Source organism: Epinephelus moara, chromosome 7 (genome assembly GCF_006386435.1).
Source record: "Epinephelus moara isolate mb chromosome 7, YSFRI_EMoa_1.0, whole genome shotgun sequence".
Lineage (NCBI taxonomy): Eukaryota > Metazoa > Chordata > Actinopteri > Perciformes > Serranidae > Epinephelus > Epinephelus moara.
The window spans coordinates 6,745,995-6,760,412 of NC_065512.1; the positions used below are offsets into that span (position 1 = coordinate 6,745,995).

The 14,418-nt window shown below is 43.5% G+C and overlaps 1 protein-coding gene across 1 annotated transcript; it reads left to right on the top strand.

The window, feature by feature from the left end:
* Positions 1-621: 621 nt before the first annotated feature.
* Positions 622-14,418, top strand: arhgap15 (Rho GTPase activating protein 15). The gene is made up of 13 exons (XM_050048753.1): positions 622-759; positions 6,273-6,441; positions 6,515-6,586; positions 7,069-7,212; positions 9,021-9,110; positions 9,338-9,436; positions 9,667-9,802; positions 10,698-10,832; positions 10,926-11,024; positions 11,907-11,984; positions 12,289-12,423; positions 13,415-13,520; positions 13,818-14,418. The coding sequence occupies exons 1-13, from the start codon at positions 746-748 to the stop codon at positions 13,999-14,001; spliced, it is 1,461 nt and encodes a 486-aa protein (XP_049904710.1). The 5' UTR covers positions 622-745; the 3' UTR covers positions 14,002-14,418.

A 14,418-nucleotide genomic window follows, 5' to 3' on the forward strand; every position in this document is an offset into this window, starting at 1 on the left:
TAAGGCACACCTGTGCAATAATCATGCTGTCTAATCAGCATCTTGATATGCCACACCTGTGAGGTGGGATGGATTATCTCGGCAAAGGAGAAGTGCTCACTAACACAGATTTAGACAGATTTGTGAACAATATTTGAGGGAAATGGTCTTTTGTGTGTATAGAAAATGTTTTAGATCTTTGTGTTCAGCTCATGAAAAATGGGAGCAAAAACAAAAGTGTTGCGTTTATATTTTTGTTCAGTCTATGTTGGTTGGTGGAAGGGAAAGGGTGTGGGTGGAGTGGGGAGTGGGGAGTGGCAGGAAGCTGGGTTAAGTCGAATTAGTTGCTTCTGTTTATGTGTATATGCTGCAATAAAAATAAGTGATTAAATAAATTGAATTAAATATGCCATAAAAGTAAAATTAAGAGTTTCAAGAGGTGTAAAAATGTTCTGCAGAGCTGCACAGAACTACCGGTGATTCAATGTCACTGCGAATCGTTCAGAAACTAATATTAACCAGCGTTCAGCGGCTGTTTGTCATGTGTCTGCTGATGTTTGTACACCAACTGACAGAAGTGACAAACTGTCCTCGTCCGCTCTCATGAGAGCAAGGTTCGTTTTTTTTTCTTCTTCAGGAAATGGGGAGGTTGCAGCACTTGTGTTGTGTGACAGACGGCTGGTTTGAAGAAACCACGTGATGAATCATACTTCCTCTAACAGTCAGGCCTCGACTCTCTGTGTCTTCAGATCAGCGACACACACAGATGGCGGGTACAAGGTAGGGTCACATTAAATGTTTCATAACGTTGGTCATGATTTCTGACTTTATGGTTTGGTGTTGTCGTCTTGGTGATTGGTTTTTGTCGCCGTTCATGATTACTGGCTGAAACACTTGTTTAGTTGGACTGATTCATCTGAAGGCCTGAACTCACTGATGTGTGATGGATCAAAGACAAACAGCTTGAACTTTTCGTCATGGCTCAGAGTTTCCACCTGTGTGTTTTCTGCCTGGAAGTCAAAGTTGAACGTACATCCTCAGGGTAGCTCACATTCTGTTGTTCATACAGTGTGAGGAGGTGATAATGCAACCTTCATACGGAGGGTTTCAGTTTGTTTCCTGTGACTGAAGCTGCAGACCTCGTCACATTGGCTCAGGAAGGTTTTAGATATGACAGCAGCAGCACTGGTGAATAATGCGGTTTCTTTCTCATGGTCAGTTGCTATATAAAACTAAACCAACAGAACTGGGACATTGTGACATCAGTGCTTCAAATATCTGTTGAAAGACTGATCGCTGTGCTGTAAAACAAGAAGCAAAGACACAGGGGTTAGATGGTGAGAAAAGATCTGCCCACACTGGCTGCTACTTTGGTTTATATGCCACAAGCACACCTGGCACAGGTGTGTCCCGTGCTGCTGATTAACCAAAAGGTCTGCAGCCCTGGAGACTGAAAGCACAGCAACAGTGACGTGCACTAAGCATAGAAGCCAACTCAACTAAACTCAAATTTATTTTTAAGCACATTTTTAAAACAACTCACGTTTCAAAGTGCTATACAAAAAGAATAAATGCTAAAAACGGACACATAACTGGCAACATAACTGTCAGGTACACAGCTAACATATTTAGAGAGACAGCACACACAGGCACACGTCAAGGAAAACCACATCAGGGGGGCTCAAACGCTGATGAATAAATGTAGGTTTTGAGCCTGGAATTAAACGAGTCAATGGTGGGGGCAGATCCAACTGGGAGGGGGATGTTGTTCCACTGTTTGGGGGCAGACACGGCAAAGGCACATCTCCCCTGAGCTTAAGTCTGGAGCGTGGGACAGCTAGGAGCCCCATCAGCTGACCTGAGGGACCTGGGTGTGGAATAGGGGGTTAGAAGGATGGGACGCCATTAAGGGATTCGTACATGAACAGGAGAATCTTAAAGTCAATTGTGAACTTTACAGGCAGCCAGTGGATTTAAAATGCAGTGTTGTTGGTGATGTTACTCATCACCATGGAGATAGGCTAATTTTAAATCCACACCGACCGACCTGCATTCAGCGTCTCTGTCCACAGAAGCAGCCGTCTGTCAGAGCTGAGAGGACAGCGGCCGGTCAAACTGCCTTCACCAGGCTGACTGACAGCAGACATTTACTGAACCTAAATTTGTTTCATATCAGCTGAACGAGAAAAAAACAGCTGTGTTTGTACTTAGTGATTTTATTACCCTGCCCACCATAGAGTGAGACGAATCTGACGCTCACAGACAGCTTGTCCACCCATAAAGGGTTCGATCCTCGGCTCCTCTAGTCTGCATGTCGCAGTATTCTTGGGCAAAATACTGAACCCCAAATTGCTCCCGATGGCTGTTCCATCAGTGAGTGAGTGTGTTAAAGCTGTGTAGCAGATGACACCTTGCACGTTAACCTCAGCCATCAGTGTGTGAATGTGACTCGTAGTGTAAAAAGCACTTTGAGCTGTTGCAGACTAGAAAGACACTATGCAAGTCCATTTACCATTAATTAATATAGATACAATTAATTAGTTAAAAACATGCATACAGCAGGATATTCATGTGATCTAAACAGCTGTCTGTGCAGACTACACTTAACTAAACCTCACAGAAGTCTCTAGTTACCATGGAGACAACTTTAAACCTTTCACCAAAGCATATTACCGTCCTCCAGAAGCTGTCCGAGGTGACAAATACACAGTAAGCTCTGAGACATATATAAGTTTGCAGCCAGCAAGGTGACAAAAACAAGCATACTCAACAACCAGGCTTTTCGAAACCCCCTTACTTTGGGGCCCTGTGTTATCAGTCTCACTTTTCCCCACCACTACGCCACCATCTACAGCTCCTTCATCATAATGACAACACAGCCTGTCCTCTCAGGGCAGCCAGTGTCTTTGTTTGTCCCACTCTGTGGTCACTCAGTGGACACTGTCAGTGTCTTCATGAGGTTCTTCTCAGTTACTGTGGTGCAGTCGTCTGCTGCACTCTGTCTGTCTGCTTAGGGCCAGATATGTTTCTGTGTGTTATATCATTACAATCATTGGTTTTTCTTTAATTAGAATTTGGTTTAGTCTTCTGACTGATGAAGTAAGTGCTCTGAGGCTGGCTACATAGATGGGTATCCTCCTGTGTGTCTGTTGCTGGCGTTCTAGGATGTCCTGTCAGTTCAAACCTGTCACATACATCGGGTCTTCTCTATACACACTTCCATTTTCACAGGAAATGTATAGTTTCCGCTTGTTACATGCACACAGTCTATGTCATATTAAACTTACAGCGTTGGTAAAACACCTTGTATTTACATTTATTTCCTTGTGCAACTACAGCATGTGGACGGATTAGGAAAAAACATCATGGTTTGGCTCTACACTCATACAGGAAGTGAACGGCGGGCTCCTGAGTGAAAGTCCTGTGTTGTTGGATCTATCCACCTTCCCTCCCTCCCCGTCCTTAAATTACTGTCACCTCTCTCAGTAGTCGGGTTTCCGTCCACCTATTTTTATTTGCATTTTCAACAATTGCGAAAAAAAAACAGAAATGCAAAAAAAGGCCGAAATATCGCAAAAAAGTTTTTACGCTTGGAGGGGGTGGAAAAGTCAGCGTATCGATATTAGGAAAATGCGACTTGTGGCAATGGAAACAGATTTAGCAAATAAACAATGACGTAGGCTACCGAATCCTACTTCTACTTCACACACACACCTGTGTGAACTTAGAGAGAGGTAATTACTCCAGTGTCAGGTGAGTGTATTTCACAGCTTACCTGAGTAGACTGGATGTGTTGAATACCGCTGCATCACGGCATTATGTAGACTACGCTGACAACGCTGATATGAGTGTGATGAGAGCTCTCGCAATAGCCAAGAAGTTCCCAAGGAATCTCTGCATCTCGTCGTAGTCATGAATGTGCCGGTAATTGTTTACATCAGTTGTGGACATGAGACGCTCTGATGTCATCTCACGGCGCCCTCTTCTTCTACAGGTGTTCTTTTGCATTTTTATTTTTCATGAGAAGCGCCACCTTCTGCTCGACCTGTTGACTCCCAATACTCGCAAAACAATAATGAATGGAAACGTGCATAAATTCACATTTTCTTTTGCGCATTTTCACAAAATTCGCTTAAAATTTGCGATACATTTGGATGGAAACCCAGTTAGTGACAGCTTACTGGCTCCGAACCATAATTGGGAACATGTTGGCTTATTATTAATTCTAGCGTGGCTCGTTATTAGCTGTAACTAGCTTCTAGCAGTCCGGACCACTCTGCAGAAGGAAGGATGGCGAGGCGTTCAGGTGCCGTTCACCAACAATGGCTTTACAAACATGGCCTTCTCATGAGGTCTAACAGTAGCCCTGAGCTCATCTAGACACTTAATTCTGCTGACTATTATCACTATTTGCCGCCTGCTGTCTTCACCATGTCACCCCCGGAGAGCTGCCTCCCTCCATACCTCACAGGTTACACACAAGGCTGCTGCCCTTAAAGGGAAAAAAGGGTGAGTCGGTAACATTATGTTATCGTCCCAAGGCATTTCGAACTGAACTAATTTCATGCTACAACTTCTTTTTGTCAAATAGGACTTAATTCTGGACCTCTCAGAGAACACAGATGTGTCTTGTAGAGAGTTTTGAACATGAGCAGAAATCTCTCTGAAACACATCTGAGATATTAAAAGTCCAGCGGTTCATAAATTAATTACCATATCACTGATGTGTATCAGCGTCACGTGCAGATTTAAAGCGGTTACTTCACCAATCAAAAGAAACAGAGAAGAATGGAGAAGTAAACTATATCTGCATGTGTGCTGACTCTACAGATTAACATTAAATGAGAAAAGTTGATCCACAGGAGAATAAATATTACTGCATCACTGCCCCCACGCACTTTAATATATGTGTCTCCACTAATGTTGAAATGAAACCCACACTCTTGAACACACACACGTATTTATATGCTCTTGATACTTCAGTCTCCTTTTAGCTGAGGTTTTCCTTGTTGCCGACGGACAGAAGAACAAATGTTGTGTAACCACAGTGGTGCAATCAGAGCTGCAAACAGGAACCCAAACAGGAAAAAAGTCTGCCGGTTCCTCTGGATCGAACTTTAACTGAACGTTCACCCTCAGAGTCTCAACTAAATTAGAACGAACACAAGAACAAACATCAGTCTGTTTTCTAAGCAACAGCTGAGTGACGTGTTTACACCACAGACCACCTGAATGTGCAAACACTGCTCAAAAAATGAAGGGAACACTTCTGCGTCTAACAGGAAGTAAGTTAAACGTCAGGGATATCAATGTGTCCATTTAGGAAGCACAAGTGATTGTGAATCAGTTTCAGCTGCTTTGGTGCAAATCAAAGTGACAACTTTGGAGAGGCAAAAGCAAGACAAGCCCCATGTGGTGTCCACAGACAGCTGCTCTCTCCTTATCCTTCCTGTCCTTGTCACTACTGGTAGCATGAGGCCGTACCTACAGCCCAGTCAGGTTGCACAGGTAGTCCAGCTATCTGAACCTAGAACTGTTCACTGTTCACTTTATATACTGATGATTGCAGCAGATTTCATTCCAACAATCACATCATTGAATTCTCAAACAACACTGCAGTATAAGCTCTATTGAAAAAGAACAGTGAGCTGCCTGACTACTTTTAGGAGATTCAAAGGTTTGTGAATTGTGGCCTCATGTGTCCAGAGTGTGTAGGCAGTTCCTGGATGATGAAGGCATTGATGCCACTGACTGGCCCTCTCGTTCCCCTGACCTAAATCCAATTGAGCACCTATGGGATGTTATGTATCGCTGCATCTGATGCTGCCAAGTACCACCACAGACTGTCCAGGAACATGCCCATACATTGTTGGGAGGTCATACAGGCACACGGGGGTCATACACAATACTGAGTCACATCTTGAGTTGGATCAGCTGTGATTTTAATTCTCTACTTTGATTTTCGGTGTGATTTGAATCAAGCCATCAGTGGGTTGATGATTTTGGTTTCCACTGACCGTTGTTACGTCATTTTAAATGACATAAACAAAATATTACTCAACGCTCCATAAGTTACTTGAACTATATACATTATTTAGTTTTTTGAGATATAATTTTTATCAGCAGAGTAAAAAGGTGTTTCTTATTCCTCTGGCGCCACTTTGTGTGTGGTGCAAATACCTGCGAAAACGCGTAGTTTGAATAAAGACTTTTTAACTTACTAGGTAAGAAATTAATCGTGTGTGAAAAGCTATGAAAGGTCACACTGACTTTTGTTTTTTTTTGGTTCACAGAATCACAAACCTCCAGAGTGCCGCGAAGCAGCCGCCGTTAGTCCCGCCACGCAGCACAGTGGTGCAGGGAGCCGTGCAGATGCGCATTAAAACCACCCAGAGCTCAGGAGAGCGCCTCAGTCAGTCCAAGTCCATGGTGCTGCAAGAGTCCGACCTTCCTCAGAAGCCTGTAAGTAGGCCCCGAGGAACCTCCATCTACTGTGGCTGCAGTCCAGTGTTTAACTTGTGATTTTCTGTTGTAGATCTCTCGGCATCGAAGGAATCAGTCTCAGCATAACGTTTTAAGCGCAGCAGGAGGATCTGCTGAACAGCTGGTGAGTCCACAAAAGCTTTTGGTTCCAAAACCAGCTCAGAGGCATTTTCTCCACCTGTTTCCAATAGAAAATAAAACATAAAGAAAATGAAAATTGATATAGGTACATTTGGAGGCAGGTTGTATGATTATGTTCACAGCACTGAACACAGTTCATGTTCCTGTCTTACAGCAGCTGCACTGTCCCATTAAAGATTTAAACTTTCTCCTCCATGAACAAACTGTCTTCTACCTCACCCACACTTCATTCTGTATTTATATTACATACAGAAATATACATTAAAAGGATGAGTTAGAGTGCAGATGAGTGAAAACAGTTTTCATCAAAAGTCAAGGAAATGGAACATTTTTCTGTTTCAATATATTAAATGAACATTTGAATAATTAATCATCTGATTTCATGATTTCTTTGCATTTATGTTCTAATGTGTGTGTGTGTGTGTGTGTGTGTGTGTGTGTGTGTGTGTGTGTGTGTGTGTCCAGGTGGAGCTGAAAGGAGAACACCTGAATGTGGCTAAAATCTCAGATAGCGGTAAGAAGCAAAGGAAGAACTGGAATTTGATGTGGAGTGTCCTGACCTCAGACCAGCTGCTGTTGTATAAAGAGAGACAGCAAGAAACTGCTGTGGTATGAAGCAACCTTCTATCTCTAATAAATCTACTTCATCTTGTCTTTATGTGCCCTTTATTCATATCTGTTTTTTGAGGCCTCTCTGGTATAAAAAAGGAGCAAAGCACTCGTTGAGCTGTTTGGTGTCACTGCTTGTGCAAACTGAGAATGGTGAAAAGAGAGCAAGGCAGAGAGGAGCCAGATCGGAGCCAAACATTGACAGTCTCCAGAGACCTTGATGTCCATCATGTGCAATGTTATTAGGAAGTTAAATGTCCTTGGAAGTGTAGCCAACCTTCCTAGAAGATGACGCAAGAAAAAAGTTGGCCAAAAGTTGCAGTGAAGGATTGTTCAAGTGATGGAGAAAGGAGCAACTGCAAAACAGAGTCACACTGACCTTCAGAAACAAGGTTAGCTAACCCTAATCTGCCGCCAACTAAATGACTGGAGGCTCAGTGGTAGGAGACCCAGGAGGAGAACGCAAAAACACACCTCAACAAGCACAAATCCGTCAGTGAAAGTGTCTTGTGGACAGATGAGACCGAATTGGAGCTCTTCGGTAAATCACATAAACTCTATATTAACAGAATAAAAACAAACCTGTCACAGTGGGCACTTCCGACCTGTCATACATGCCTCTCTCCTAGTTAACCCAGTAAATGTCCATTCACCCTGCCTCTCCACCACACCTACCTGCCAGCCTACCACCTGTGCATCATTACCTCCTGTCAGTATAACGACTCCTGCTTCACAGACTCCTTGCCAGATTGTTCTTTGTCATTCCAATGCAAGACTTTCCAGCATGTGTTCCCGGACTGCTTTCTCGTCAACGGCCTCGGTTTCGCCTGCTCCCCGGTAAACCACTCAGTCTTCTGTACCCGACCAAGAGCTCTGCTTCAACGTTCCTGGTTTCTGTTCACCTGTTTCCCATAGCTGAATTGCGGGACTGCCAGTCAGCTCTACATTGTGCGTTCACCTGTTCTGCTGCCTGTGAATACCTGCGCTGTAGATTATCTCGTCCCGTGGCTGCCCATTCTACCTTTGTGTGTGCGCCACAGCATCCGCTCATCATCACTGCTGGTTTCTCGACTCCTCACCGGTTCCGACTCACCTACAGTTGGCTCCTCCCAGCTGTGTTGGTTTTCCTCATGTGTACACCTGGTATTGGATCTCTCTCGCACTGTTCACTGTTTGTGTGCGTCCAGCGGACACCAGAGACACTCCTGCTTTCTGTTTCGGCATGGCTCGTCAAAGCCTCTGGACTAAACCTGTGCCCTGGGAAGCCTCATGCCTAGGAGCTAATCTTGCTCGTTTCTTCACTTGCCTGTTTGTTCTGTGTGTTGCAAGTGGTGTCATTACAGACTATTACAAACAGTTCTTCTGTTTGTGGTGCTGCTATTGGGTTCAGATTACACCCTTGACAAAACCCTTCAAAGGAAATAACAGAGTATCAAACATCAAACATGGAAGAGGCTCACTGATGTTTGGAGGTTGCTTGCTGCCTCTTGAATCTTTGCCTAGAATCATGAAATCAGGAGATTACCATGGTACTTTGGAGCGCAGTGTTCCACCCAGTGTCATACAGCTGTGTGTCAGTCGAAGTTTGTGGATCCTCCTGCAGGACAGAGGCATAAAACAAACATCAAATGCACCCAGGAATGATTTAAAACACCAAACTCTTCTAAATTGTCCAGCAGTGAATCCAGATAAATCCCACTGAAAACCTGTGGAGAGATGGGTGGGCTAAACCAATTCTATAGGATGCACTTGACAGCAGTTATTATGTATTTGACCTCTGACCCCATGTCCATCCTCTCTGTGTTCAGAAACAAGGAAGTAAGACAGACGTGGTTCCGCTGGGTGGAGCTGTTATCGAGTGGACGACAGAGAAGTCGAGCAAGAAAAACGTCTTCCAGGTAACAAATACAAACCTGTCACATGATCACAGGATGAGTAGACAATCCAATTCTGAGAAGTAAGTGACCAGAAAATAGTCAGTCAAGGAAACACTGGGAGGAATCAAATGATGGTGAAGATGAACATTAAAGACTTCAACACTAAATGCTACAATGCTACAAACACCTTTTTGCCCTTGAGGAAAAAAATGGTACCTGACTGAACTCATCATTTTTATCTGTTCCAGATTACAACAAACACAGGGAGTGAGTACCTCCTTCAGGTTGACAGTTACTCCACTGCCAGTAAATGGTACGATGCCATCAGAAAGAACATCAACTCTTCTGTAAGAACTCACTACCTCTTAAACTGGCTATCACTTTAAATATCATCCAGTGTCTTGATCGTTTTTTGGATTAATCCTTTACAAACTTCCAAACTTAAAATGTCTTGTTACGTCTGACCAACACTCCAAAGATATTAAGTTCACTTAAAGCAACCTTTTCCCTATCGTCCTCAGATAATTAGCAAAATAAAGGCCTTCCTGTTACTAGTTGTAACTCTTTTTCTTTTCAGACTAAAGCAGATGGAGGTTTTCCTCTGCGGAGATCAAACAGCACAGAGTACCTGCCCAGACACAGCTCCCTACCTGGATATGGCTCCGCCTCCCCCAATACCAAGCAACGCAACCCAGTCCACAGACGCTCCATCAGTGAGTAACTGACCCAGAACCTTTATTACTATATACTGTATATATCTGTGGGGACAGCTGTACTCTACCTGCTCAGGTATGCTGTACTCTACCTGCTGTGGTACGCTGTCCTCTACCTGCTCAGGTACCCTTTACAATACCTGCTCAGGTACGCTGTACTCTACCTGCTTAGGCAGACCATACTCTACCTGCTCAGGTACGCTGTGCTCTACCTGTTGAGGTACACTTACCTCAACCTGCTCAGGTACACTTACCTCAACCTGCTCAGGTACGCTCTATTCTACCTGCTCAGGTAAGCTGTCCTTTACCTGCTCTCAGGTACACTGTCCTCTACCTGTTCAGGTACACTGTCCTCTACCTGCTTGGGTACACTGTCCTTTATCTGCTCAGGTACACTGTCCTCTACCTGCTCAGGTACACTGTCCTTTATCTGCTCAGGTACACTGTCCTCTACCTGCTCGGGTACACTGTCCTTTATCTGCTCAGGTACACTGTCCTTTATCTGCTCAGGTACACTGTCCTCTACCTGCTCGGGTACACTGTCCTCTACCTGCTCCGGTACACTGTCCTTTATCTGCTCAGGTACACTGTCCTCTACCTGCTCAGGTACACTGTCCTCTACCTGCTCGGGTACACTGTCCTTTATCTGCTCAGGTAAAATGTAGTCTACCTGCTCAGGTACACTGTGCTCTACCTGTTGAGGTACACTTACCTCGACCTGCTCAGGTACGCTCTATTCTATCTGGTCAGGTAAGCTATCCTTTACCTGCTCTCAGGTACACTGTACTCTACCAGCTCAGGTACCTGCTTAGGTACACTGTCCTTTACCTGCTCAGGTACGCTGTACTCTACCTGCTCAGGTACGCTGTACTCCATGTTTTTTGTTTTTCTGCAGATATGTTCGGCAGCTCCAAGCTGAAACACAGCACCTCTGACAGCGCTGATAAGAACGGGGTGAAGAACAGACTGAAGAAGTTCATCATCAGACGTCCGTCCATGAAGACTCTGCAGGAGAAAGGCCTCATTAAAGGTTTCAGATTTTTATTCACATATTAAAGCCCTGACATACATTTTTGTTGCAATCCTGGAAACATGAGTCAATTAATGACAATGTCCGTCTCAGATCGAGTCTTTGGCTGCCATCTGTTGACTCTCTGCCAGCGTGAAGGAACCACGGTGCCGAAGTTCGTTCAGACCTGTTTGGATGCCGTTGACAAGCGAGGTAGGATCACATACAGCCGCTGATGCACGGTTAAACCTTTCTTACGGACAAAACAGAAGAAAGTAGTTGATAGGTGTGGTTTGTTTCTGTCACCCTTTATGATTTTTAATCCTCAGTCCCTTCCCATGTTGTCATTTTTTACTGTCTGACCAGCATTCACCATTCATTTTACTTTTCACTGCATGAAGAAAGTATGACAAAATGAAAAAAATAAAAAATGTTGACCCCAGCTATCTAGTGGAAGAAGTTATCCACATACTAGTCTCTACATACAGACTCTACATTCAGTGAATGTAGAGTCTGTAGACAAACCCCGGAGATCTTGAAGAAGAGCGGAAGAGCCCTGGTTTCCGGTTGTAGGCTGTTTGTAGTCCACGTGATATTGACCAATCACGTTTGAGCCGGCTGCAGTTGTTGCCAGGTTAAACGGTCCGTGCGGTGAACTAACGAGGCGGAATATAATTGGCGTCACTGCAAACTCTGAATCCATCGCAATGGTTCAGCATATTTACTTATACATAAACGGAAGTCGGAAACGGAAATTCGCCTCCTCCGCCCAAATCAAACCAGAACACCAAAAAATCGGGGGTCTGCCCCCAGAGGCTGTATCGCCGTCTGCCGGAAGTCAGACGCCGAATACAGCCGATGGGTTCCAAGAATGTCCACATACTGTATGTGTACAATCAGTTCAGAGCACATACCTGCACACATCATCTCAAAGATGTAGATCAGGTTTATGAAGTTGGGTTGTATGAGATCTCAGTGTTTAGATGCAGGTCGGCAGGACTCTGATTCGGAGAAGCAGAATGAGGCCCAAGACAGACGCTTGGCAAAGTACTGATTTCATAAAGTTTTTCATCAACTGTGTGTTCGTGGTTTCAGGTCTGGATGTTGACGGGATCTACAGAGTCAGTGGAAATCTGGCCACAATCCAGAAACTTCGCTTCATCGTTGATCAGGGTCAGTTCAACAGAAACCTTTCTTTACTCCGTTTGACTGTATCTGTCTCTTCCAGACACTTTTTAAAGTTCTACTAACTCACAACAGAAACACGATGGCACATGGATTACTTTTTATCAACTTAATGATGAATGCTGATCATCCAACAAGCTGTAAAAGGTTCTTTTTACGCATATTTCATGAGCATTGCTGGAGCCTGAGATCTAAGATCTTCACTCTCAGTGACGTCTTTCCTGTAACTGTTGTGCTCATCATAACAAAACAACTGGAGCTTGAACTGTCTGATCCTGTCTGTCCCCCCCAGAGGAGGACCTGGACCTGGACCACAGTCAGTGGGAGGACATCCACGTCGTCACTGGAGCTCTTAAGATGTTTTTCCGCGAGCTGCCTGAGCCACTGTTCCCCTTCAAGTCCTTCCAGCCATTTGTGGAGGCCGTCAGTGAGTCAAACTTGACAAAAATTTCCAGAAACTTTATGTTAGAAATCCAAACCTCTTAGAAATTATTTTTAGCTCTATCGGTCTGTTACAGATCTTTCGGAAATCCAAGACAAAATACAGAAGTTACATTTTATTAATTGTATTAATACTTCATTTTATTGCATTTGTCAAAACAAGAGTTGAAGAATGTGTAACAAATATCAAAAACTTCACAAAGACGAGAAGATAGTTTAAATGTCTGCACTGCGTCAGTCCCCTGAGCATCAAAAGGGAACTCAGAATCATTGAGTGCAGACAGGTTATGGGCCTATGTTTTAATATTAGTAGTCCAGTCACCCAGACACATAACTCTAGTGTGGTCCTGGAGGGGGTAAAGAAAATGGCTCGTTCTATGTTGCTGTGTATCACCACCCCAGCCTCTAGCCATTAACTTGCTGACTACAACAAAGCATTTGGTGACAAAAATACTCACTCTTCATCGGCCCTGCTGGTCTCGGTTGTCTCTCTGGTTTATCTTCAGGGTCCAAACCTCTGGCAAAGTGAGGTGCAAAACCTTCATATATAGTAAAGCACATGAGGGGTCTCTAAGAATTGTCGTCAGCAAAATCTGTCCACGCTGAAACTCAGTGCAAAAGAATGATTCAGTTTCTGTTTGCATGATTAAAATTAAAAAGCGTTCTTACTTATAAATACTGAAGAAATGTGTCATTTTAAACTTTTTGCCTTTAGATCAGTTCGTCCTCTCGTTAACTACTCACAGTAAACGAAATTTGACCAGGGTGCCCAAACTTTTGCATGCCACTGTATGCATGTTAAATGACAATACTATACCCGCATTAAACTACAATACACACGTGAAATTGCAATACTAAATGCACGTTAAACTAAAATACCTTATGAGTTAAACTACAACACTATACACATATGAAACATGTTAGCTTGATCAGCTGCACATATTAAACGACTGCTGCTGTTTTTTTTCTCTGAACAGAGATTAAAGAATCCAAACACAAAGTTCAGGCTGTGAAGAAACTGATCCAGGAGCTGCCCAAACCCAACCACGACACCATGAAACTGCTCTTCAGCCACCTGCACAGGTATGCTCACACACACCTGAAGATTCAGTCAGAAGAAATATAAAGTCATCCAGCTGAGAATGAATTAAAGCTTATAGACCTGTGGGAGTTTGGAAGATCATGTGTCACAACTACAGTCAGTAATCGAAGTTAAGAGAACTTATAGTGGTTACTGGGAAAACTTTTTAAAGTAAATCTTAATATGAGTAGTCAGCTGTTAACGGGAGGGTTGCTGGTTTGATTCCCTGCATTTCCTGAGTTTTAAGGTTAATGTTCGCATGTTTCCCTTTAGTTTTTGTTCCCTCTGTTGTTTTCCAGAGTTCTGGCTTTTTCCAGGAAGAACCTGATGTCCACTCAGGGCATCGGCATCGTGTTCGGCCCGACGCTGATGTGGCCCGAGCTGGACTCAGGAAACATGGCAGTCAACATGGTGTACCAGAACCAGATTGTGGAGTTCATCCTCGCTGAGAGCCAAGAAATCTTTAACCTGGACAGGAAGTGAAGTGTCCTGAGGTGGACACGATCATCAGACGGACTCACATTTATACATCAAACCTACAAATGACTAAATTCCTTTAGAAATGTTATTGTTTTATGAAAAAAAAAAACAGAAGTTTTGACTGAATTGTAAAACTTAAACACAGTTTCTGATCTGCACGAGGCTGGAAGAACATATTTTTTTAATTAATACAAACTAATAATAAATTATTAAGTTTGAATTTCAGTGACTGTTTTACCTCTCAGAGAGTGAAGTGGAGTCATGCCTGCTGTGTTTGGTGTAAAGGTTGATGAAAGTCTTTTTGTTTGAGAGATTTAAAAATATACAGTGACGCAAAGAAAAATGTACAGTCGTATATTTACAACCTCCTGTCTGGATGCTGTGTAAAACTTAAATAAAAGCAATGTAATGATTTGTAAA